The sequence below is a fragment of the Ceratotherium simum genome, chromosome 17, assembly GCF_057802395.1.
Source record: "Ceratotherium simum simum isolate JZ-2026a chromosome 17, ASM5780239v1, whole genome shotgun sequence".
Taxonomy (NCBI): domain Eukaryota; kingdom Metazoa; phylum Chordata; class Mammalia; order Perissodactyla; family Rhinocerotidae; genus Ceratotherium; species Ceratotherium simum.
The window spans coordinates 24563307-24590944 of NC_141916.1; the positions used below are offsets into that span (position 1 = coordinate 24563307).

Sequence of the window (27638 nt, forward strand, 5' to 3'; positions counted from 1 at the left end):
GCCTGCCCCTTTAAATACGCCCCGGTCGGAGGCCAAATAGTTTAAGGCTTCCGGGCATGCGCACAGTGTTGTGCAGAGGAATGCCTTTACCTGGACGTGAGGTAGACCGAGTTGAGTTTCTTGCGCGCTGTGGGGTTTGATGACAAGGTTGGCATTGGGACTCCGACCCTATGCCCCCAGAAGGAGGGCGACGTGGGCTAGTATCGCGCCTTGGGACATGCGGGGGTGGGGCCGGGAGAAGAAGCAATTGGCGCTGCTGGCGGTCGGTGTCTGGGGGTGCTTGTGGACGCGCCAGAAGGCAGCGCCGCGGGAGACGGGTTCCGCGGACTGATGGCAGAAATAGGGAGTAGTAGGAGTGAGTTCGGCGGAGCATTGGTGAAGGAAGAGCATGAGGGCAAAGGCGCCCCCTTCCTCCATTTCTAACAATCTTCCCAGAATTTGTCCTCAACCAACAATTCCCCGACCTTGGGTCAGCCAAACTACGCTCCCGCTCTCCGTCCTATCCCCTCATCAACGAATCTGTTGCTTAGGAACACGGCACTTTTATGCTTAACTCCACGTGGGTCCCTTGGCGGCCCTCCAGCTCGGTCCCACTCGCACTAAGATGTTTGGTTGTAATTCCCTCGTCGTTGCTTCCTCCCCAAGTTGTTCTGCGTATTCCACCAGCTTAGAATGTCTTCATATCTCCTCCTTTTTGGGGAAAGAGTAGCTCATTATTCTTTCCAAGGCCAATCTTACAACTATGCTCTTGATCACATTGCTTTGCAGCTCCTCTGACTCTTCATCACGTTCATCCTGCTCAGTGCCATCAAGTCATCTTACTAAAACATCTTTTTGGATTGTGTCATCTTCCTACTGGAACACCTCCAGTGGCCATCCATTGACCACTCAACGAATTCTGTCTTTGGGCATTCAGTGTCTTACATAGTTTGGCACTAATCCAGCTGTATTTTCCAGAACTGTACTAGAAAACTTTTTCTCCTACTGCTGTGCATCTGGGCTGTTCAGTTTTCTCTAACACACTGCATATTTTGTTTGTACATTACTTATGACATGACTCTGCCTCATTTCTATTTCTTGAACCGTTTTCAGGACTTAGATGGCCTCTTCTTGCATTATGCTTTTCCTGATTATCATAGGCAAAAGTGATCCCTTCTTCCTCTTCACCATTACAGCTCTTATGTTGTACTAGTTGTGTCATTTATTCAACAATCACTATTGATTGTGAGCCTGCTATGTGCTTGACACTGTTCTAAATGTGAGATAATCAGTGAATAAGGCAGACAAGATTCTTGCTGTTGTGGAGGTAACGTTGTAGCTGGGAGAGATATACAATAAATAATGAGGAAAATTATTAGATAGAAATACTATGCAGAAAATTAAATAGGGTTTTGTGAAAGAGAGTGACTTGCTGGTTCCCTTAGATTATTGGTCAGGGAAGACCTCTCTGAGGATGTGATTGGGGAAGGACCGATTTAATCATCAGGAACAGTTAACACAAAGGAACTGAAGAAGACCAGTGTAGCTGGAGTGTAGTGGGTGATGGGAACGAGTACAAGATAAATTTGGGGAACAAAGTCCAGAATCTTAGAAGTCTTTGGAAGCCAAGGTAAGTAATTTGGATTTTATTATAAATGTAATTAGAGAGTTTTAAACACAGTTATGATATGATTTAGTTTACCTTTTAAATCATCATTCTGGCTGCTAAGTGGAGAATGGACTATAGTGGACTAGTGCTAGAAGCAGAGGTTAGAGGCCTTCACAATATTTCAGAAATTCTGGAAGTACTAAAGTAGAGTGATGAAAGCACAGCAGGAGTAATCTGAGAGCCAGACTGATGCTTCAAGTTGATGTAGTTTTTAGTGATGAGAAAATCAAACTATGACCAAGGTGAAGTGGAAGCGGGTTGAGGTTGAGATTGAGGAACTGAGGGAGCACAGTGTTAAATGGATGATCCATATGGATGGTCATGGAAGTCATGCTGAATAGGAAAGCAGTGAACCAGGTGTTAAAATCATCAGTGAATGAAGAAGAGTCATCCAGGGACCAGAGAAAGAATGACAGCAGATGGTAGGGCCTGACGGCATGAACTTCAAAGGAACTGAGATTTTGGGAGGTAGAGAAGGAAGAAATGGTTTGGAAGGAGCAGTGGCAGATATAGAAAATATTTGCAACCTCCAGGTCCTAAGTTTGGTGGGTGTGAAAGGAAAAATAGCCTTTGCTTGAGAGGACTACAGAAGAGGCAGCCTGGGGAAATAGCCAGATTTCAATTAGGGCAAGAAACTGAGGAGACTGTAAGGGAAATTAAGGAATGAAGGAAAACAATATATCCTTATATATTCTTTAGGACAGTAGGATATGGAAAATTTGCTGTGATTTCTACATGGTATAATAGAAAGGATAGAGGTGAGTTTGCTAAATTGGTTCAGATTGGTAGAATACAGTGTAGAAATGGGATGAAGGTCCAGATGATAATAACCTGCAGAGTGTGGTTAACACAAAGAACTGAGTAGTATGGGGCCCCTGGTCATTTTATCTTTCCTGTAGCTTTGTCTGGTCTGGTAGCCATGGGTTATGCAAAGAGTGAGTGAAAGCTTCCTCAGAGGATTATTCTCTTGTCTACTGCTTCACCAAGATCTGTAAGGGTTTCTTCTCTCTGATGCCAGTGATATGATTGGAATTTTCCTTTGGGTCAACCTCAAAAGTTTGTATCTGTGAAAGTTTGTAACTGGGCTTTCAAGGAGGCTGAAGGTCCAAGATTAACTTAAGCCCACCTTGAAGCATATTTGTATTACAAGTTGGTATTTAGAACTTCGTTTATATATCAGTTTGGACTATTTCTTCCTGTCTTCTCCTCATCCCTTCTCCCATCCCTAACCCCTAACATATAAAAATCTAGCCACAAATTCTCTGGAATTAGCTGGGAATTTTTAAGTTTCAGAAGTGGTGTTTAGACAAATCCTTGTAAACAGTCCTGTGTTCTAGTCTCTTCTTTGTGGGCCTACAAATGGTATTTTTAATGTAAACTTGAAACATTTTAATCCTGCATAAATAGATGGGAGCCTCAGGTGGGTAGAGTCAAGTTGCAAATCACCAGTTATACCAGAAAAAAATTCGGCTGTTAATTCATCTTGGTATAGGATAGTCAAAATACACATGATATATTAAATTATTAATGTCTTTTAAGGGTCTCAGAATTGATGGGGAGGAAGAGAATTAAATAAATCCTGCAAATTTGTTTCTTTTTTGTTATCCACAACTTTTCTGTCTGGTAACTGACCACCTCTCTGTTTCTTTTGTAGGCGCTGTTATTTAAGAATGGAAGAGGATATAGATTTTAGAATCAGGTTTAGTTCTTTGTGTTTCATTACTGATCATGTTGGCTTTCGTGGCGCTATAAAAAGCTCACCAAGTGACTTCGTTGTTATCGAGATTGATGAACAAGGACAGTTAGTTAATAAGGCCACTGACGAACCTGTTTACAAGATTAGTAAAGTACCACCTGAGTCAAATAATTTTGCCAAAAAAGCAAAACTAGATCTTCAAAATTTATCCTTTGAAGAGGGAAGCAATCAAGAAGTTGATACTTTAGCTGGGTGCTCCGATGATGACCAGAATCATCAGTCTAGTTCAGAAAAGGAAGATACTATCAAGGATGGAGCTTCCAAAGATGAAGAAGAAAAAGTTGATGTAATAAGCTCCTTGTTAGATGAAAAAACTAATGAATTACTGAATCAGTTTGCCTGTGATACAAAAGAGAAGTGGAATTCTAAAACTGAGCTAATTGGACCGTCTCCTGAATTCTCATTAGGCAGAATCCTTGACAAAAACCAGAGGGCTATTTTGCATAGTGCTATTAGGCAGAAGTTTCCTTTCTTAATAACTGTAGGAAAAAACAGTGAAATTGTTGTAAAACCAAATCTTGAATATGAAGAACTCTGTCACTTGGTATCCGAAGAAGAAGCATTTGGCTTTTTTAAATATTTGGATGCAAAGAAAGAAAATTCCAAATTTACCTTTAAACCTGATACAAACAAAGACCACAGAAAAGCTGTCCACCATTTTGTCAACAAAAAGTTTGGAAACCTTGTGGAAACCAAATCTTTTCCTGAACTGAATTACAATGCTGGTAATCCAAATGTAGTGATAACAGTAAGGTTTCGGGAAAAAGCACACAAATACAGGAAGAGGTCTCTTCTTGAATGCCAGGAAAGAAAAGTTAAACATACAGGTAATTTAATAAATCATTACCATTTTGTTGGGTAAACTTAGTTAAAATTTTGTGATAGCTGAATAATTTCAAATGAATTAAATAGACTTGGCCACAGGGATATTGGAAAAAAATATATGGGTCTGTTTTTTAATGGAAGATAGAGCTTTTCGAATTACACTCGTAAAAATTAACCTTATTGATGAAAGTGTGGTTAACAGACATTTATGGTTAACATGGTCACAGATATATAAGGTTGAAGCAGTTATTTCATGTTTTGTAAGTTTTATTGGTGGTAAATCTTGATTTCATATTTTGAAAGTTATCTTAATTAAAATTAAGGATTTGGAGATAAGTAAAATATGTTTGCTATGCTTGGGAAAGTGAAGGGAATACCTTGTAATCTGAAACAATTGAACTTCACTACCCAAGGTAGGGAACCTGAAAACTTACAGAGAGCTCCTTCCTTTGGCTCTGGCAGTCTTTTAGAGAAGAGGTTCTCAGACTTTAGCATGCATTATAATCACCAAAAGTGCTTGTTAAAATGGATTTCTTTTTTTTTTAATTTTATTTATTTTTCCCCCAAAGCCCCAGTAGATAGTTGTATGTCATAGCTGCACTTCCTCCTAGTTGCTGTATGTGGGACACGGCCTCAGCATGGCTGGAGAAGCAGTGCGTCGGTGCGCGCCCGGGATCCGAACCTGGGCCGCCAGCAGCGGAGCGCGCGCACTTAACTGCTAAGCCACGGGGCCGGCCCTAAAATGGATTTCTGAGGCCTATTCTTAGAGTTTCTGATTTAGATGGTTTGGAGCAAGGCTATAACAAATTCCCAGGTGATGCTTTTTCTGCTGGTCTGGGGACCACATTTTGAGAATCACTGTTTTAAGGGATATATTCAGTTTCTAGGATGGGATAGAACTGATGAAATCTCACTCTCAAGTTTGGCTGACCAGGTTTAATTGGCCTATATCCTACATGAAGGAGGGAATTGTTTCAGATGGTCATGTTTAGTAAATTTATACAGCAAAGCATTTAAGATAAAACCAGCAACCCAGATTTGCACAGATGTGTGTGGCACAGAAACAGGATTGTACTATCTAGGGACTCTGTGGTATCAATGAAAAGAGTTTGGACCTTGGAGCTGTGTGGGTTTTATTTTGCATTATGACTTCAGTTCATAAAAAGATTTATGAACTTTTTAGTATCTTTAAGACTTAGTTTCCACAAATGTAAAAACGAAAGAATAATACCATGGGCAAGTTACTTAACAATTCATAACTTTTAGTTGTACTTTAAAAATGGAGTAGTAGTAAAGCCTAATTCAGAATGGTATTGTAAGGATTAGATGAAATAAGTAATGAAAATGTTTAGTATGTAATAGTTACTCAAATGTTAGTGCCTTCTCTCCTACAAATTTCTGTTTGGTTGTGTGACTTGCCTTTTCCATGAGAAAGCTGCTAGTATAGGATCTAGGCATGCAATAAATATTAACAGATGGATCTATTTTGAAAAACTAGCTTTACTTGTGGAGGGGGGAATTGCTGATAAATGATTTAAGCAGCTATAGATTTTATACTACTTGAAGTTCTAACAATATTAATTTGAGGTAATGAGCCAAAAAATTGTGGAAACTTTTTATATATTAGTTTAAATTAGTTTTACAAAAACTATGAATATTTGGAGGGATATGTTAAAGGGAGGAATTGATGGTTCCCCAGAGGATGGTATAAAGATATTGGGATACCTACAAGTCCAAGACCAAAGAAAAAGACAAAGGTAAATTTTGCCCATCCGAGATTTTGCTTAGGCCAACCTTTTTTTAGAACCAAAATAGCTCATATAAAAAAAATTTATTAATAAGTAGACATACCTAAAAAATAGAAACTTAAAAAAAACTTTTATTTTTATTTTTTATTGTAAAATATACATATAATAAACTGTATCATTCTATCCATTTTAAGTGTACAGTTCAATGGCGTTAAGTACATTTACATTGTTGTACAACCATCACCACCCATTCATCTCTAGAATTTTTCATCTTCTATACCCATCTCAAACTCTATACCAATTAAACAATAACTGCCCATTCTACCTTTCCCCAGCCCTGGCAACTGCCATTCTGCTTTCCATCTCTATGCATTTGACTACTCTAGGTTCTTCATATAGGTGAAATCTGCAGTATTTGTCCTTTTGTAATTGCCTTATTTCACTTGGCATAATGTCTTCAAGGTTCATCCATGTTGTACATGTGTTAGAATTTCCTTCCTTTTTAAGGCTGAATAATATTCCATTGTCTGTATATACTACATTTTGTTTATCCATTCATCTGTCAATGGACATGACTTGTTGCTGTCTTTTCGCTATTGTGAATAATGCTGCTGTGAACGTGGCTGTAAAAATATCTGTTCAAGTCCCTGCTTTCACTTCTTTTGGGTATCTACCCAGAAGTGGAATTGCTGGATCATAGGGTAATTCTGTGTTTAGTTTTTATTTTCCTAGAACACTTTTTTGAAGAAAGAATTCTATGAAAGATTTAAGCATCCAACAAAATTTTCATTTTAGGTATTGCGTTTCCTAGCTCTACAAGTTTCATTTGGTTCTTTCTTAGGTCTTCAATTTCTTATTATGTTCATGTTTTCCTATAATTTTTGGTCCTATCCTTAATAGGTCTTTAAAAATATTTGTCTGCTAATTCTATCTCTGTCATTTCTGGGTCTGTTTTTATTGACTGACTTTTATTTGAGTTATGGGTCACATTTTCCTGCTTCTTTGCATATCTACTAATATTTTTTGGAGGCCAAACACTGTGAATGTTACTTTGTTCAGTGTCTGAATTTTGTTGTCTTCTTTTAATGAGTGTTGAACTTTGTTTTAGCAGGTAGGAAGTAATTTGCAGATGCACTTGAAGCTCCATTTTGAGTTTTATTAAGGGAGATTTGGAGTGGGCTTTACTGTAGGGCTGTCATATTAACTTTACTATTATAGCATGATCCTTGTGTGGTTTCTACTGAATGCTCTTGCTATTTAAATAGATCTTTCTTCTCTGGCCAGTCTCCAGCCTTGTGTAATCTCTGGCAGGTTACAAATGCCTAGTATTTCATTGTCCAGCCTGGTAGAGTGTGGTAACCAGCATCCAGATGGCCCCCAATCATGCTTAACTCCTGATATTCATGTCCTGGTGTAGTCCCCACCTACACTGAATCAGGGCCAGCCTGTTTGACCAACAGAATATTTCAGAAGTGACAGTGAATTACTTCTGAGTGTAGGTCATAAATGGTATTTCATATTACTCACTCTGACAGAGCAAACCATCACACCTTGAAAACACCTGAGAAGCCCTGTGGAGAGAAACTGAATCCTGCCTCCCACCAGTAGCCAGCACCTTATGACCGATGTGAGTGATCCACCTTAGAAGGAGATCCTCCAGCTTCAGCTGATGTTCACCTGCAACTTCACAGTAGACCTCAAGCCAGAACTATCTAACTCCTGAATTCCTGACCCACAAAAGCTGTGTAGGGTAGTGTATTAGGGTGCCCTGGCTACCATAACAAAATACCATAGACTGGGTGACTTAAACAACAGATATTTGTTTTCTCACAGTTCTGGAGACTGGAAGTACAAGATGAAGGTGCCAGCAGGGTTGGTGTCTGGTGAGGGCTCTCCCCTTGGGTTGCAGACAGCCACCTTCTTGCTGGATGCTCACATGACCTCTTCTTTGTATGCTCACGGAGAGAGAGATTGAGAGAGAGAGCTCTCTGGTATCTTTTATGAGGACACTAATCTTAGTGAATCAGAGCCCCACTCTTATGACCTCATGTAACCTTAATTGCTTCCTTAATAGGCCCCATCTCCAAATATAGCCACACTGGGGTTAGTGCTTTAATATGTGAATTTGGGGGGGGATAGAGACATTCAGTCCCTAACAGATGGTAAATGATTATTGTTGTTTTATGTCACTGGGATTTGAGGTGACTAATTGTGCAGCATTAGATAACTAATACAGATTTTGGTACCAGAAATGGGTTGCTGCTGTAACAAAAACCTAAAACCTGTGGTAGCAATGCCTTTGGGACCTGTTGGCAGGCAGAAGTTTGAAGGTACTTCAAGGAAGCTGTCAATGAAAGTTTAAAGGAAAGTAAGAAAAATATAGTTAGAACCTGGAAGGAAGGGATCTTTGTTGTGTAGTGGCAGAAAGTTTGGCAATACTGTTACTTGTAGTAAAATGGAAAATAGAAAATGTATCTAAAGAAGGGGTACTCTAACTAAAGAGATTTTCAGGCAAAGAGTTGAAAGTGCATGCCACTTGGGTAGTTTTTAGCGCTCATAGTACAATTCTGAAGGAAAAACTGTTAGATATAAAGAAGCCAGGACTTGCTGGGTTCAACAATAATTTAAAAAAATAAATAAATTCTCAGCCTCTCCAGATGGCACATGATGTTTAAATTAAGAAATGTCTTCCAGGCAAAGAGAAAATCATGGCAGGTCAGGACAGCACGTTCTAACAAGGAAATCTAGGATGTGATTGTAAAATCCTTTGTTAAAATTTTAGAAGGATGTAAACCAGTGTCTCAAAGAATGATTCAGACAAACAAAAGGCCTTATAGGGACTTTAAGGGCATGACTCAAGGATCCCCTATGTTCAACAGTAATTCTTCTAGGAATTTAGGGGCATTTTCCATCAGCAGTTTCAGCAGATGCCCTAAGCAGAAAAGATCTTATCTTGACAAAAGTTGAGTGTATCTTTGTCTAATGGAATGACCCGAAGAAGACCCACACAGTGTTTGAAAGGGTCAAAGACTACAAAATAAAAAGAGGCATTTGGATTCCCAAACTTTAAAAGCAGGAGTTAGGCTGAGAAAACTACTCTGCTGTACACAGGCTATCTTTTACAGAAAAGTGGGGTTCACTCAGAGGACAGAACCAAGACACAGAGGTGGGCCCTAGAGCCACAGCAGTTATTTCCAGATTTTGGTAAGGCTGAATTCTAATAAAGAAATAACCAACATATTCCTGGCTGGATTCAGAATTGCTACGTACCATTACCTTCTGGGTATTTCCACTTTTCCCCCAGTTTGAACAGTCTATAGTGCCTGTCCTATGTGTGTCTCAACATTGTCAAGTGTGTGAAAAGCAGATTTGTCTCTTTGTGTCACAGTCCTTCATAGTCTTCATATCAAGTGAAATTATATTTGAGGATTCTAATTCAAGAAAATGTACCCAGGGAGGCTTATCTACATCTGGACCTGATTTAGAGGAAAACATGCTAGAATTTGAGCTGATGCTTTAATAGAATGAGTCTTTGGGGCCTTGGGAAGAAATGAGTATATTTTGAATGGAGGTAGGACATAAAGTATTAAAGCCAGGAGATGGATTGTGGTTCCTCACATCCAAGAAGACGCTCAGTGATCTTCTCCTGGTTGTCAGACAGAGTGGCCTCTGTGACCAACAGAATATGACAGAAATGATGGTGTGTGACTTCTAAGGCTAGATCGTAATAAGTATTTTACTTTTTGCCCATGTTTCTTGGATTGCTCACTCTGGGGTAAGCCAGCTACCACACTGTGAGGATACTCAAGCAGCCCTTTGGAGAACTACTGAAGCCTCCCACCTATAGCGAGTCCCAACTGGCCAGCCATGTGAGTGAGCCCCTTTGGAAATGGGTCCTCCAGTTCCTGTCAGGCTTTTGGATAACTGCAGCCCCAGCCACATCTAACTGCAACCTCATGAGAGAGCCTGAGCTCGACTCACTAAACCAAGGTGCTCTTGAATTCCTGACCCACGGAAACTATGAGAGAGAAGTGAACCTTGTAAGCCACTAAGGTTTAGGGTGACTTGTCACACAACATTAGATAAATAATACATAGCATTTAATCCTAGGCATGTGCAGCTCAATAATCAGCAACAAACTCAAGGGATCACCTATGGGGATTTCTGGAACTCTCTCTGCATAGCTTCCTCTTATCAGGTACTCTGCCTCATGAATTCCTGCCCCCGCAGCCTTCCTGAACTCCCACCTCTATCCTCTTAATTCGGCAAGACCACTCTGCTCCAACTGGATTCCTTCTCCTCTGTTGTGGTCTAGAAAGTACCTCGAGACAGAAAACTTCGCTATTTTAGGACTCACCTTGTTTGTTTTCCTTTTCTTTTGGATCACAGTACTGTGCTGCCTGCTCTCCAGTGTCTAAAAACAGGTGTTTCATATGTTTTGTCTTGTTTTCTGTTTGTTTACAGTGGAAGGACAAGTCTAGAATACCAATTATTCTAACATGGCTGGAAGTGGAACTCACTAAAATAGAATTTTAAAATTTAGCACAGCTGATTTTCTTTTTAAATACTTTAATCATTCCAAGTAATTAAGAAAATGTTATGAATCTCATAAATTAAACTTATAAATTTGGTGACTTTTAGTTTTCCTATATGTTCCATATTGTTTACTAATTTAATGAGATTTCAATGTAAAAAGACAAATTTAAATCAATTAGACATTTTTAATTGGAATTAAAGTCCCATTCTCTTAAACATTCCAAGTTTACTAAAGTCATAGATTTGATTCTCTTAAATATTTCCATTCTAAATTCAAAATCTTCATGGATAAAAAATATTTATGCACTAAGGTTAATCAGCAACAAACTGATAGAATCTCAAACAGTTTGGAGGTCCTTCTTACGTGGCTGAGCTTGTGTAATGACCGGTGACACACCCAGATTGTCAGGGACAGATCTGACACATCGAACCCTAGTTATCAAACACATGAACTTGAAAACTAAGGACTGGTCTCAGCCTTTGCATTGTACACTTTTCTGGTCTACTTTTCAAAGTTTGCAACTTCTAGCCATGCTACTGCAACACTTGATTGAATTTTGCATTTTCTTTTACTCTTAAATTATTTTAATGATTTCTGTCTAGTTCCATAGATTTGGCATACTTGAAGGACTACTATATTGTTCACATTATTCCTAATTGGTTCTTAAACTTTTTGGTTCCAGGACCCTTGAAGAGTGTAGCTCTTATAAATTATTATGGACCCCAAACAGCTTTTGTTTATGTGGTTATTATCTATTGATATCCGACATTAGCAATTAAAACAAATTTTAAGACTATGAGTTCATTTAAAATAAATCTATTATTATTAACATAACATTTTTTATTGAAAAATAACCATATTTTTCCACTAAAAGTTCATGAGAAGGATGGCATTGTTATCCAGTTCTACAAATCTTTCTAATATCTGACAATAGAAGTCAGCTGGATTCTCATATCTGTTCTGGATTCTCATATCTGTTCCTGTATTCAATGTGTTGTAATTTCTTGTCTTGATTGAAGCAAATGAACAAAATTCAGCCTCACAGAGGTATATAGTACAAGAGGGAGAACATTATGGACCCCCTAAAATGATAGGATTCCACAAGTCTTACACATATTAAAAAAATTTGGTATTTTGATATTTTTTATTGCTTTGACTGTTTGCCATACTTATATTCATTCTTCAAGCCCCCACAGCAGCAGCACTTCTTCCTCAAATTCTTTTCAGGCTCCCAAGAGTGAATGCTGCCAAAGCAGGGATCCATTATATCCTCAGCCTAGCACATCTTCCAGAATTATTTTATTTAAACTCTTTGATTAATCCTATCATGACAATAGCTGAAATATTTTGAGATTAGAATTTCTCTACATTTTAAATGTGGGCCTTTAATTTCATTTTATCTGAAACAACTGATATAAACAGTTGCCTTGGAACCAGAGGTTTATATTCAAATCCATTTGGTCAAGGTCCCCTGAAACTATAAAGGACAGGTTGTGATTTATTAGCCCTGCCCTCTAACCAACTGAGCTAACCGGCCACCAGCTCAGGTTGTGATTTAGCACACACAATTAACTCGTATGATTCTTTACTTTTCTCTACTTCTTTTATCAGTTTTTTTAAGAATAACAGAGTCATAATACACTTAATTTATGACTGCTGTAACAGAAAATTTGGAGAATTCTAGGCAGTTGTTATGACAGTACAAAAAATAATGACCCTAGTTGTAAAAACTTTTAGAAAATAATGGACAGTGCTTGAGTATTCTTCAGAAATCATAGTTGTTTATACTTTAACAATTCTTAAACATGTAATTAAAAATAAAATATATTTTTCTTGTGCAAATTAGAACACTGAAAATATGTAACATTGCATTGCAGGTTTTTAAAACTTTCACATAAATGACATAGACTGCATATTTTTGAAACTTGCTATTTTTATGTTTTTAGAGATGATTTATATAGAAATATAAAGAACATATAGATCATCCCCATTCTTTTAAACAATTATGTGATATTCTAAAGTATGGATATTACAAGCTCTTGTGTACCTATTTCATATATTCATAGATAGATATACTTCACATCCTTCTACTTGCTGGGTCATGTTTATGATTAATATTAAATTTTTCTTAGGGCACCCTTCAGAGAGGCCCTTGTAGCTGCTGATGACAGTTACAGCAGTTGAACAAAATGTAAACTATTCTATGGAAAAAAAATTGAATTTCCTTTTCATGATTTAAGGGGAGAGGGCAGTACTTCAAAGTATCTTATATGTAAATATGGTGAACTGAGGATTGCAGTATGTTGTTAATATTGGCAAGTTATATAGGCCAACATGTTGGGGTTTTTTTTTTGTTTTTGTTTTTGTTGTAGTTGTTCCTCCTACCCCCCGCAATCTCACTCTCACCTTCTCATCTAGTAGACATTTTAAGCACCTACCATGAAGCAAGTACCATTTTATTTACTGGCTTACTGGCCTGGAACTCCCAGTCAATGGGCTGGACAAACATAAAGGGATAAACTTATAATACATGGTATTAGGTCATGATATAGATAATGATAACTTGTGGAGACATGCAGGATCAAGTAATCGACTTCTTATGGAGTTCAATTACTTATTCATTCAATCAACAAATATTTACTATGTGTTAGGCTGAGGACATAATGGTCAATAAAACAAATGTGACCCCTGCTTTGGGAGCATTCAGCCTTGGGAAACTGGAAAGAATTTGAGGGAGAACTGCTGATCCAACTGCTGTTGCATCATGAAGAATGAATAGAAGTATGGCAATTAATCGATGGAGGGAACGCATATTTTAGACAGAGGAACTCAAATGTGCAAAAGTACAAAGCTGTAGAAGGCTCTATCTGTCCAAGGATTATGAGAAGTTCTCCGTGTCAGGATTATAGGATATATGAAAGGAAGTGGCACATGAGACTGGTAAGGAAGATTGGGGCCAGATATGAATGCCAAATTAAGGAATTTGGGGTTTTTTTTTTCTGTAAGACTTTATCGTGCCAACTATCATTTTTATTTATTTTTTTTTGTGAGAAAGATCAGCCCTGTGCTAACATCTGCCGATCCTCCTCTTTTTTTGCTGAGGAAGACTGGCCCTGCGCTAACATCCGTGCCTCATCTTCCTCCATTTTATATGGGATGCCGCCACAGCATGGCTTGCCAAGCGGTGCATCAATGCGCCCCCGGGATCCGAACTGGCGAACCCCGGGCTGCCACAGTGGACCGCGCACGCTTAACCGCTTGTGCCACCGGGCCGGCCCCCCCAGCTAGCGTTTTCAAAATGACAGCTGAAATCTGACACTGATTTTCAATCTCGATTCAAAAATACTCTTTATTTAAATTAATGATTTGATTCATTATGTTAATCTGTTAGTCTGCTAAGAATGTAATTGATGTACCTGATTTTTTGTAATCTAGGATTATTTTTGTTTCAGCCTTTACCCTACGAAAAGAAAATCTGGAAATGTTTGAAGCAGTTGGTTTTTTAGCTATCAAACTTGGTGTGATTCCTTCGGATTTTAGTTATGCAGGACTTAAAGACAAGAAAGCCATCACCTATCAAGCAATGGTTGTTAGAAAAGTGACTCCAGAAAGGTAATAAGACATTGCTCTACAAGAGAGAACTTTACTTTCTTAGTGCATCAAATAAATAGATGTAAGACTAAAAACTCAGAATAATACTGGGAGTATATTAACCTCACTATCAGTATTAATTAATTGTTTATGGGCTTACTGAATAGCATATGCTGCATTAATAATATAATTATCTTCTAAATAGAGTTATGTCTTAAATGTACATTGAAAATGTAGGTAGTTTTAGGATAGAAACTTTGAGAAGTAGCAAATTTTAAATGAGATAAATTGTTTCAAAACGTCCTGTTTTATATTCAAATAAGCACTCGTATTCAGGACTATATCTTACAAATATTTTTTTTCTAATTACTATAATACTTTTATCATGGTTCCTTACATTTAAGAATAAATCCTTGTTAATTAGGATGTAAAACACTCAAATTTAGCCTCCTTTCAACTTAATCACATTTTAAAAATATCTTTTGTAGTTGTGAAAGAAATACATATTCATTGTAGATTTAGAAAAAAATATAAAAAAGAGATTAAAAGTCACTGATAATTTCATTACTCAGAAACAACCACAATAATCTATTGATCTATTTCTTTCTAGACTTTTTTCAGACACTATACTATATACACACATTACACAGACACTTTGTATATATATATGAAAATCATACTATATGTGCAATTTATATTTTACTCATAAAAATAAAATATTGTTTTATGAAAATTTGTCATGAAATATTTCAAAATCATGTCCATTATGTAGACTGATTTGCTTAACATTCCCCTAGTTTTGTATATAGAAATAAATTCATTCCAATATTTCACTGTAAATAATACTGTGATTAATATTATTATACTTAAATCTCTGACTTATGGATACTTTCCTTAAGATAAACTTCAAAAAGTTGAATTATTGGACCAAAATTCATCCTAATTTGATGTAATATTGATATATTAATCCTTGGCCATCAGATGTTTAAATATCCACTATTTGCAAGTAGATGTTTCTAAGCTCTTAGAGACAAAAAAAATGTATATGATTTTATCTTTGTGGTCAAGAAGTGCAATATAGGTTAGAGAGAAGGACTTTAGATGTTAAAAAGTATTTAGCACCTGTTAAACTGTTAAAAGCTAGTTTCTAACTGACAAAGACAAAAAATATTATTAGTTCCTAGGAGATAGTACTTTAATTTGGCTTATGGGTATAGGATTTTAATTACCCTTCAAGTAAATAGTAAGATTTTAACAGATGCAGAAAATCTGAAGATATTTTTGGAGAGGCAGTAAGCTAAACAATCTGTCTAATAAAATTCCTAAAAGGACTACAGAAATAGGAATGTAAAGAAAAATTTACATCATTTCTTACAGGATATTACAAGTTAGGCTAAGATAATTGGCATCTATTATTTAGATGTTGGAGAAGAACTGAAAATTTGAGTAAGGAAGTGTTCAGAGTAGAATTGTAGGAGAATCTTCTGGTGCTAGCGGTTTTTCTTGGTAATCCTGGGAAAAGAGAGACTGAAGAGGAAAGGAGCAAAGTCTAAGGAGAGGAAGAACAGAAGAGTTAAGAGGAGTTGAGCTAAGGAGAAGTCAGAAGGCCTGTATAGTCAGAGTGATAGCATTAGGAATCTCTGTTCAAGTTCTTAAAGTAACTCTTAATATAATCCTATCTTAATGGGCTTTTAGTGCACATTTGTTGAAATAACATTAACTTTGGAATATTCCCCCCAAATTTTGTTTTAGTATTCTGATATAAGTGGTTGCCTGGCAACTGTCATTTAAACCTTATACTACTTTTTAAAATTTGAGATTTAACTGAGTCTATATGATTTATCATTTATAGGTTGAAAAATATTGAAAAAGAAATTGAAAAGAAAAGAATGAATGTGTTTAATATTCGGTCTGTAGAGGATTCCCTTAGACTCGGTCAGCTCAAAGGAAATCATTTTGATATTGTCATCAGAAATTTAAAAAACCAAACAAATGATTCCACAAACCTGAAAAAGAGAATTTTGGAGGCAATAGAAAATGTTAAGGTAAGCAAACTCAATTTTTTTTTTTTTTTTTTTTTTTTAACAGAGTCACAAGATTTATTATGTACAGATCACAGAAGCAGGGGTGAGGGTGCAGTGAGCCGGGGGAAGGGCAGTCCTCTGTGCCAGGTCATCAGCCAGCAGGGCAAACTCAATTTTTAAAATAAAGTACTGTAGGAAAATTGTTATAGTCCCTCTCTTTACATTGAGGCAAGAAGGGAAACTTTTCTTTTGTACCTTTTCTTTTTATGTGCATGTATAATTATTTTTTAAAATAATACTTAGGACCATTTGGCCTATTTTTTATTTTCTTAGTACATTTTTATATTAAAAAAAATTTTTTTAAAGTAATTAAAAAAATACAATGTGTAGAGTTCCCCAGAGAGGGGAAAATAAACTATCTGCATCAGAAGAGAGATTTTTTTAGCATCCACCATATAGAGTAGTATTTTAGGCAAAGGGATTTATTTCTTTGGAAATTTTCTTCAGTATGTAATTCTCAGAAATCTTTGGTAAATAGTTACATTTCTTTTCAGAATTATACACAATCTTTTTTCTTTTCAATCTAGTTTTGAATTTTTTCAGTGTATACAAATGATAAATCATACACGTTATTATATCTTACAGTAAAAATTATTTAATGGAAGTTTTTAAATGATGTTTGCCAGCCATCTAAATTTGCACATAACAACCATAGCCTTCGTCTGATCATCTAGACTATGGGTCCGCAAACTTTTTTCTATAAAGGGCCAGAAAATAAATATTTTTGGCTTTGTAGGCATATCGTCTCTGTTGCAACTACTCCACTGCTATTGTGTGGAAGCAGCCATAGACAATACATAAATGAATGAGCATGGCCCTGTTCCAATAAAACTTTATTTACAACAACAGTTGTTGGGCCAGATTTGACTTGTGGGCCATTTGTAGTTTGCCAACCTCTGATCTAGACCAGTAATTCTCAACCTGGGGTGCTTTTAAAGAGTCTCAGCAGTGAATCTCTACTCCCAAACCAATTAAATAAGAACTTTGGGGGGTGCAGCTTAGGCATTAGTATTTTTCAAAACCTCCGTAAGTGATTCTACTCTACAGCTAACATTGAGAAACACTGATCTAAGTTTCTGACCACAAAGACCTTTTTACACAATTTTATGCCTCTCCAGCAGGAAAGCAAACAAACAAAAACTGGTTTTTGTTTGAAACATCTTTCAACTAAAGATTGTTTAAATTACTCACATTTACCTGTGTATAGGCATTCTCTGATACCCTTTTTATGGTTGTTTTGTCCTTTTTTTTTCTAGACCTATTTAAATTTCTTTTTTTTCTTCCTTGAAAAACTGTTATTAAAAAGATATCTCTGGGGCCGGCCCGGTGGCGTAGTGGTTAAGTTCACCCACTCTGCTTCAGCGGCCTGGGGTTTACAGGTTCGGATCCTGGGCGCAGACCTGCGCACTGCTTATTAAGCTGTGCTGTGGCACATGTCCCACATATAAAGTAGAGGAAGATGGGCACGGATGTTAGCCCAGGGCCAATATTCCTCAGCAAAAAGAGGAGGATTGGCAGCAGATGTTAGCTCAGGGCTAATCTTCCTCACCGAAAAAAAAAAAAAAGGTATCCCTTAAAAAAGGGAGAGGGTTTTCTGAATTCTGATTGTATTTATTGTCTTTTATTTGGTACTTATGGCTATAGAACTTCCCATTATAAAATTCCCATTAGGAATACTCTAGCTTTAGTTCTTATGATAAGGAAAGAGAGTTGAGAAGCCCTCAGAATAAGAAGTCTTTGAAGTTTTGTTTTAGAGGGTTATAGCTCTGATTGCTGTAAACCTTTTGTTATCTCCAACTCTAAGTAATTTGAAGGGGTACTTAAAACTCTTCTGGTTAGTATAGTATACTAGCTGATGTTATTTTTCCCAATTTGAAATAATTAAAAGTATTTAACTATGAGATTTAATCTAGGGAGCACTTGTTCTCTCTGCAGTTGATTTTTGTGCATGGCCTGAGGTCAAGATGCAGTCCTTTTGCGCCATGCGGATAACAAATTGTCTAGCATCCTTTATGGAACAGTCTTGGAGTTGGTGCTCAATAATCATCATTGAAGGAAGAAATGTATACTCCTCTCATAAAGGAAGTGTAGAAGACTCATTTATCTTCCAAGAAACCGTCTGGGCCTGGTGTCGTCTTTGTGAGAACATGTCTAAACACTGACCAGTGTCTTTAATGGTTGCGGTAGTCAATTACAAGTTTCTGTTCCTGCTGAAGTGATGCCCTGCCATTGTCTTGGCCCCGGCTTTCAGAAACTGAGATAACAGAAAGACAAACTGTTCTGTATAAAGGAGCCACGACTTGCTGGGTTTGAAAATAAATCTGTTTCTTATTCCCAGAGTCTCAAAGTCAGCAAGAGTTTCAGGGCAAAGATCAGATCCAGTACTAAGTGACCAGTTCATCTCAGTTTCCTAGAACTTTCCTGGTTTTAGCACTGAAAGTCCCACGTCCCAGAAAATGCCTCAGTGATGTGAGTGAAAAGCCGACATATTTTTAAAGCTTTTTCACTCATCTTACTTTCTAACTTTTAATCATTTGTTCTTCTCCTTTCTATTCTTTAGCTGTATAGCATTTCTGAGACCATTTGGTCCACATGTGTGTATTGCCAATTACGGGACTCGCTTATTAAAAGAAATATGAAGAGAGAGACTTGATTACATATTCTGACACAATAATTGTATTTATTTGTTTTAGTTCGTGGCTATAACAAAGAACCATACACTAGGTGCGTTTTAAACAACAGAAAATTATTTCTCATACTTCTGGAGGCTTGAAGCCTAAGATCAGGGTGCCAACATGGTCGTCGTCTTGTGTTCTCACACGGCAGAAAGAGAGTGAGTTAGCTCCCTGGTCTTTTCTTATAAGGGTGCTAATCCTATTCGTGAGGGCACTACCCTCATGACCTAATTACCTCCCCAAATCCCCACCTCCAGTACCATCACACTGGAGGTTAGGAGTTCAACATACGAGTTTTGCGAGGACACAGGCATGTAGTCCATAAAAATATACTTTTTTTTTTTTCTTTCTTCCCTTTTTCTCCCCAAAGCCCCAGTAGATAGTTGTATGTCATAGTTGCACATCCTTCTAGTTGCTGTATGTGGGATGCTGCCTCAGCATGGCCGGACAAGCGGTGTGTTGTTGTGCGCCCAGGATCCGAACCCGGGCCGCCAGTAGCGGAAGCGTGCTCACTTAACCACTAAGCCACGGGGCCGGCCCCAATATACTTTTAATTAATTGATTTTTTGTATTTATAGAATAAAGGGTTTGTGAATTACTATGGACCACAGAGATTTGGGATGGGAAGGAAAGTTCACACAGACCAAATTGGATTGGCTTTGCTGAAGAGTGAGATGGTATGGATTTTTTAAAAATATAATCTTATCTGTTTTGTCAGTTGTACTAACTACATGGGCCAGCTCCTTGCTTTCTTAACCCAGCATATAAATGCATGTCTACAAACACATACATATACCATGTACTACATCATTGAACATTTATTGAGCAGCTACTACATTCTTGGTATCACATTATAAGAAAGCAAACTGTATGCAATGTCCCTGTGTTTAATACTTTAATAGGAAGGGTGAGACTTAACAGAGAATTGACCAATACTCACCAAATTCTTAGCAAACTGAATAGAGGATTTAAGGATTCCAGAATCCTGGTATCAGATTCCATTCCAGAAATCTGGTATCGGATCATATAAAAGATAGGAATTCACCCAGAGCCAGAGACTAAAAGGGGAACAGCAAATTTGAGAAAAAGTCTAACTAGTTTCAAATAAAACGAAAAATTCCAGTCACAAATAAGCTGTATTTGCTGAATTATTAAAATTATATATAATTTAAAAATGTATATTTATATATATAATTACATATTATATATATGCACATATATTTTTGCACTTGATGGAGTACACATAATAGAGAAAAACTGCAAAACTATGAAAATTATATATTTGAGCAAATGTAAGATTATTCATATAATAGTGTCATGCTCACTCATTTGTGTTCTAATATGTTTTCTTGAGTAAAAGAGAAAGACAGTAAAAGCACTTATGAGAAGCATGTGAGCATCATCTTACACATAGAAACAAAGTTGAGAGCTGCTGATGTAGACCATATCTGCAAATTTGTAGTCAGTTCTGGGCTTAACATTTCAAGAGGGATTTTAGCAAATGGAATATAGCTGACATGATTAAGGGTCTAGAAACCATCTTGAGGTGAAATGGTTAACTGAACAGTATTTCTTCACTCTAGAAAACTCTGAAAAGGAAATTAACTTATAAAATATTTAAAATTTTTTCATATGGACAAAGAATTTAGCAGTTTGAGGTCTGCAGAATGCAGCGTGTGTTCTACTTGAGTTCCATTTGTCAGATATGTCATGTAACCTATAGGGCAGGGTACTTAACTTTGCCAAGCCTCGGTTTCCTTATCTGTAAAACGGAGATAACATGTATTTTACAAGATTTTTGTGAGAATTAAATGAAATAACTTTCATGAAAGCACCTAGTGTAGTATCAGGCCCACAGTGGATAAGGGTTCAAAACTATGATTAGATTGTTAATTCTCTTGTTTTACAAGGGTAGATATTCAAGGGGCCAAGTTTTAGCCTAGTGTAAGAAAGATTTTTTTAACAATTGTCCAAAGGAATGGGATTCTTTCCCCCCCAACCCCCAAGAACTGGAAATTCCTTATTTCTCATAGCATTTAAACAAAAGCTGGATGGCTGCCCTCTCACCTCTTTCAACTTTGTATTCCATGCTCCCAAATTCTTTTTTTTAACTTTGCTAGAGAATTAGTTATCAGTTCTTGCTGTGGAACAAATTACCCCAAAACTTGGTGGCTTAAACCAACAAGCATTTATTATCTCACTGTTTCTGAGGGTCAGGAATCTGGGAGCAGCTTTAGCTGGTGTTTGCACATCAGGGTCTCTCATGCATTTGTGGTCACCCTGTCAGCCAGGGCTGTAGTCTTTGAAGACTTAACTGGGCATAGAGAACCTGCTCCCAAGCTCATTCTCATGGTTGCTGGCAGGAAGCTTTAGTTTCTTGCCATGGGGATACTTGTGGCATGACTTCCCCTGGAGAGGAGTCCAAGAGCACAAAAGAGTGAAAGACCACAACAGAAATGGCAGTGTCTTTTATAACCTAATCTTGGAAGTGACATACCTTCACTTCTGCTGTATTCTACTGGTCACACAAACTGATAAGTGTGGGAGAGGACTGCACCAGGCATATGTACCAGGTGGTAGAGATCATTGGGGGTCTTAGATACTGGCTTCCACAGCTAGAAACGCATATTTTTTGTCCTTTGCTTGAAGCACCCCCTCCCCAACCTTTGCAATCTTTATGTCTCAATTTAAATTCTCATCCCACTCCTCAAGTGTATTCCCCTTATTTTGTGACCCTGCAGCCCCCTGGATTTCCCATTTTTGGTTTTATTATATTTTATTCTTATTGCTTATTTAATCTTTTCTAGTAAACAGAGACCATGTCTCCCTTGCTCAACACTGTATCCTGAGTACACTACACAGTGCCTAGCACATGGCAGATGCTTAATAATATTTGTTTGAATGAATTAGCTTCTTAATAAATATTTGTTTGAATGAATAAATACTGTAAAAGAAGTCTAAGTGGGGGGTTAGTTTGAGTGACCTATTTTAAGTTCCTTTCCTACTCTAAGACATGTATTTAGAAATAAATTGCAGTGTTGGACACAGTGATAAAATGTAGGAACTAGTAGATATCTTTTTTTTAAAAAAAACGAACATTTTTTAATCTTTTAGGTTTTAAAAGAAAATATTAAATTTGGCAAATTTTTTTTTTAAGATTTTGGCAGTTATTTTTAAGACCAAATAATTAGGAGACTTGAGAACATGAATGAGTTAGTGGCTTGTTATTCCCCTATGCTTGTTTCTTCCCCTATTTTTGTTGTGTACATTGGTCAAGTATGAGTTTTATGTCATTACTTCACTCTTATGTTCATATCTCCATGATAGAGGTAAAGAACGACAGAAGAATAATTATGGAAGTGATGGGGAAGCACTTTTAACAGTTCATAATATTTAAACGTATGTGGAAGGTTGCTTTGTACAGATGGTTTATTTCTAAATCTAACATTGACTGTTTAATTTTTGACAGTTTAAAAATAAAATTCCAACTTTAAATCATTTGTTAAATGCCTGTTCTTTTAAGATGCCAGAGAATTTTTTATCTTTTTTTAAAAGTAAGTAATTTGTCATTTCATTTAACATTTGTTTGCTTGCTTGGTTTTTAAAGGTGAAGGCTGTAAAATTATTTCTTACACCAGAAGATGTGGATGATCCTGTAAATAGAGCAAAGAAATATTTTCTTCAAACTGGTATTTAAAAGTTTCTTTACCCATATACAGCCATGCGGATGCACAATATAAATGTTATGTCAGCAGGAGGGCATTCATTGTGACATAAATGTGATAAGAAACAGATTGTAATATGTTGTATATTTAATCATATCATTACATGCCCTAGGCACTCCATTTTTGGCCAGATCTCCAGGACTTTTGTCTGTTCTAACACTGGCTTGGGGGTAGGGGTGAGTGGAGAGATAGTTTCTTAGTTTTTCTTGGGCTACATCATCTGAGATAGGAGTTCCCAATTCTGAACTGGTACTGATGGAAGTATAATTCGCTACAACTAGAGGAGGCTGAAAAATAAAAGTACATTTGCTATATCTGATTCTTTGTGCATTGTTTTTGGTTTAGTTGCCATTCAGCCCTGACTGCTGATTTTGAAAACTTTAGCTCAATATGATGATGTGTATGTAGAATGCTTACTAAAGAAAAGTGCTTTTGAGTGTGGGTTCTAGAGTCAATCTCCATGCATTTAACTCTCAGCTTTAGTACTTCCCAACTGGACGGGCTTGTGCTAGTGATTTAGCTTCATAGTTTTAGTTTCTGCATCTGTAAATTGAAGCTAATAATGCTACCTGAGTGTTATGAAATTTAAATAAGATAATAGATATAATGCTCTTAAAATAGTGCCTGGCACGTGCTAAATGCTGAATAAATATTAGTTCTATTTAAGTAATAATAACTGCAACCATATCATTTTAGATTCGTTCAAATATATGATCTACATATATATGGTAGTCTAGTGGTTAAGATTCGGGGCTCTCATCGTCACAGCCCGGGTTCGTTCCCAGTCAGAGAACCACACCGCTCGTCTGTTGGTTGTCATACTATGGCAGCTACATGTTGCCATGATGCTGAAAGCTATGCCAACAGTATTTCAAATACCAGCAGGGTCATCCATGGTGGGCAGATTTCAGTGGAGCTTCCAGATTAAGACAGAGTAGGAAGAAGGACCTGGCCACCCACTTCTGAAAATATTGGCCATGAAAACCCTATGAATAGCTGCGGAGCATTGTCTGATATAGTGCCAGAAGGTGAGAGGACGGTGCAAAAAGACCAGGCAGGGTTCCCCTCCGCTATACACAGACAGGGTCACTAGGGGTCAGAATTGGCTGATGACACTAACAACAAATATGTGCATAATGAATTTCACTTACATTGAATTAAAGGACATCAGTTTTCAAATATCATCATTATTTTTAATTATGTACATATTACATATGTGTAATTATTCATAGGAGAGAAATATTTTTATGCTATACCACAATCTGTAAACAGTGTGGGCATTTCAAATTGTTATGAGTAATCTAAGTAATACTAAAGAAAATTCAAAGTGACTTATTTGTTTGTATCTATTTTAGAGTCCTGAGAAGATAATTTCTTTATGGCAATGATTCTTAAACTTTAGTGTGTGTAAGAAACCTGGTGCATTTATTAAAAGGCCGACTGCAAGGCCCTACCTGAATAACCATCTTTGTGGTGGAGTCCAGTAATCTAATTTTAAAAAGCATCCCACTAGCAAGACCTAATAGTATACTTGAAGGATCCAGATATCAACTCTTTCTTATTCCAGAAATTCTATGTACATGTCCATAATAGCTCTTTAAATATCTCTAGGCTCAGAGGTTTATTTAATTTTTTTTTCCTGAAAACTCCTCTGAAGAGCTGCGAATTAGTTTATCTCCATTTTGAAGTAGGAATTACTAATGTTTTGCTTTTTGCTATTCTTTCTTAAATCAGGGAAAGTGAAGGGACCATATGATTAATGATCTTGATTAAAAAAACAAACTCTTCAAGGGTAGCTAGGTTTATAGTTGGTGCTGAGCATCATCTTCATATTCAGGTTTACAAGATAGCACAGTTCATTGCCCCTTATATCGAGAGCATAGTAAAGGTCTTGATAACTGGCCTTTAAATAAGAGTAGTTGACTAATTGATTTTCTCTTTATTTCAGAGGATGCTAAAGGCACACTTTCCTTGATGCCTGAATTCAAAGTTCGGGAGAAAGCGTTGCTGGAGTCCTTGCATCGCTTTGGCGTGACCGAGGAGGGTTGTATCCAGGCGTGGTTCTCTTTACCCCATTCTATGCGCATATTCTACGTCCATGCATATAGCAGCAAAATTTGGAATGAGGCAGTGTCTTACAGACTTGCAGCCTATGGATCAAGAGTAGTGGAGGGTGATTTGGTCTGTTTGGATGAAGATGTTGATGATGAGTGTTTCCCAAATGGTAAAGTAAGTATCATTTCATCAGAGTTTTCCAACGGGAGTTACCACACCAGGAACACCAATTTTCAGAAGTCCTTATTTTAGAAACAATTTACAACTAAATATGCATTTTATTTTTTACTTTTATTTGCTCATCTCCTGCTTCTACTCATGTGTCAGCTGGGGCTTAACACATGTCAGTAAATGGAAGAAGAATAAAAATAGTCAGTGGTATGAACTGAAAGGTGCAAAGATGGTAAACCTTCCTTTAAAGAGCACATTTTTAAAAAAAATTACACAAGTCACACACAAAATAGATTCTTTAAAAGTAAAAGCCTTAACATTACAGATGAAGCTGTCATCCCTGCCACCACTCTATTGTGATTGCCTCCCCTGCCTCCAGAAAATCAACCTCTATTTTTGGGCATGTTTCCTTCTAGACTTTTTCTATGCTTTCACATAAATATCCACAAAAAGTAGATTTTTATTCTATTAGTTAACACTGAGAAAAGAAAAGACAGGAATTAGAGGCTCCAAACTTAAAATATGAAAAGGAAAAAGAATAAGATTTTTATAGTAATAGTATATAGGGCATGTGGTGTTGCATGTGTTTCTTTTATATAAGTGCAGTTTCACAACTTGCTTTTTTCTTCTTAATGATACCTTAGAGACATTTATAATAATGAAATTGTAATATATATTATAAAAGTTGATCCTTCCAGTTCCTCCCTGTCCAACTAGTATTTTTATGGTATTTTAATCTCTGTGGATTTGAACTAAATCATGAAATTGAATTCCATAAATCATGTAAGGAAATTCATTTTATAGTATTGTAATGCAAAAAGAACAAACTATTATTCTCCAACATTATCTTAAGTCAATCTCACGAATATGTTTTAAAAATGAATGAAGAGATTTGAGTAGTGCTTTCATATACATCATCATGAAATCATTGAATTTTAGAGGAGAAAAGGATTTTAGAGACCCACTTTTCTAACTCCCATTTTATAGAAATGAAAATTGAGATCCAGATTGGAGAGGAGACAGATTGAGTGACACAGGTAGCAGAATTAAAGAGATCCAGTTCTCTGACTTCTAGCCCGAACTGGTCTCTACTAGAGAAATCATGGAGTACAGAAAAGGGGTCAGCATCTAGAGATAGAACATTGCCCAGTTTTTCAAAAATAGAGAAAAATAGACTCTGAACTGTACATAAAGGAAGCTTTATCTAAATTAATAGCAGAGCTCTAGATGTATAAATTAAGGTTTTTTTGGTTTCAAGTAATGAAAACCCATCTCAGACTAACTTAAGGAAAAGCAGACAGGAATTTGTTGGCTCTCATAACTGAAAGTCCATGACTGATTCAGGCACAGCTGTTTCCAGGGGCTTATGCAGTGTCCTAAATCATCCGTCTCATTTTCTTCCTCTTTCAGCTCTGCTTTCTTCTGTGTTAGATTCATTCTCAGTCTGGCTTATTCCTTTGGTGGCAAGATGGTTATTAGCAACTCCAAGCTTATTTCTCACAACTTCTCCAGAAAGAGGGCTTTTCTTTCCCAGCAGTTTCAACAAAAACCATGGAATTGAGTCTCAGTGGCTAGGAATGGCTTGACTTGTGTCACATGTCCCCAGACCAAGTATTGTGGACTGAAGTGTGTGATTGGCTAAGCCTGTGTTCCAGGGACTCCTTCCTGGACCTATCCCACCCAAACCACATTTGAGAACTGGGAGCTCCCTGGAAAATGAGGATGCTCCTCCCAGAAAAGAGGGAGGACAGCCAGAACCACAAATGTCTGCTTTACTGTTTCATTAAATGGATGGCCTATGAATATTTAGATAAGAGAGTGATCACTAGGAGCAAAAATCACTAAGAATGGTCATTTAACTGAAGACTCTGAAACTTGGTAAAAAGAAATCTAGCAGCATCATAGGTTTTCTTTTATCTCATGTGGATGGAAGAAGAGATAAGTCAGTGATCCCCTCTTGATAAATAATGAAAAATCGTAAGTTTTTTTAACACCTGCCAGAAAACATGTCCATTTAAATATTGCCTGGGCAACACATTATTTAGTAAGTCAGCCATTTCTAATTGAGATTTTCAGAACTCAGAGGTTACGTTGACAAGATATAGCAATAATCTCTGAAATACATGTGTCTTATAAGACTTCTTTGTTCAAAATCACATTTGCAAGGACAGTTTTGTGATCAGAATTGTATCTGTTTTTCTTTTTGGAGCTATAGGAGAAAAAAGAACATTTTCTCCTTCATATCTTGCAGGGTTTCCTTTTATTTTATTTTTTATTTAATTATTTATTTTTATTTTATTGTTTTATTGGCAACAAAAAATATCTTTATATATTTTAAGACCAATCATTTATAATTTATTAGTTAGCACTGAGAAAAGAAAAGGCAGGACTTAGAGTCTCAAAACATAAAATTTGAAAAGGAAAAAGGCAGAATAAGATTTCTAATAAGTGGTAGATAGAGCATGTAATGTGTATCTACAATTAAAAATTTTAGGAAACTAATCTGATTCCCCTTTTGATAGGATTACTAGGCTAGCAGGTGTATGTTTATTTCAAGTCACTTAGTAGATTCTCTTATAATTGTTTTGTGAACAAGATAGAGAAATATGAGTTAGACAATTAAAAAGTTAGGTGAATTCATTTTTGGGGAACAGCCATACAGCAAAAGCATGTTTGTTAATTAATTGATAGATAGCCTGGAGGAAGTTCCCTAAAGACAAAACAGAGTCTTCTGTACTTAACCATATTTGTTCAGTATTTTCATAAATTACAATATTGTAGCTATGCTTAAGAATTTGTGAAAGACAAAAAGCTGGAAGTGAT

At 36.7% G+C, this 27638-nt stretch overlaps 1 protein-coding gene across 5 annotated transcripts in view; it reads left to right on the forward strand.

The window, feature by feature from the left end:
- The first annotated feature begins 64 nt into the window (after positions 1-64).
- PUS7L (pseudouridine synthase 7 like) overlaps positions 65-27638 on the forward strand; it is a 39174-nt gene continuing 11600 nt past the window's right edge. For 2 of the 5 annotated variants that reach the window (XM_087442543.1, XM_087442540.1), the window contains exons 1-7: positions 65-147; positions 3303-4231; positions 13967-14126; positions 15958-16150; positions 19443-19541; positions 22472-22553; positions 24538-24818. In XM_087442543.1, coding sequence (XP_087298669.1) covers positions 140-147; positions 3303-4231; positions 13967-14126; positions 15958-16150; positions 19443-19541; positions 22472-22553; positions 24538-24818 — 1752 coding nt within the window. In that variant the 5' untranslated portion in view covers positions 65-139. The other 3 variants (XM_004428910.3, XM_087442542.1, XM_087442541.1) reach the window with 3 other exon arrangements.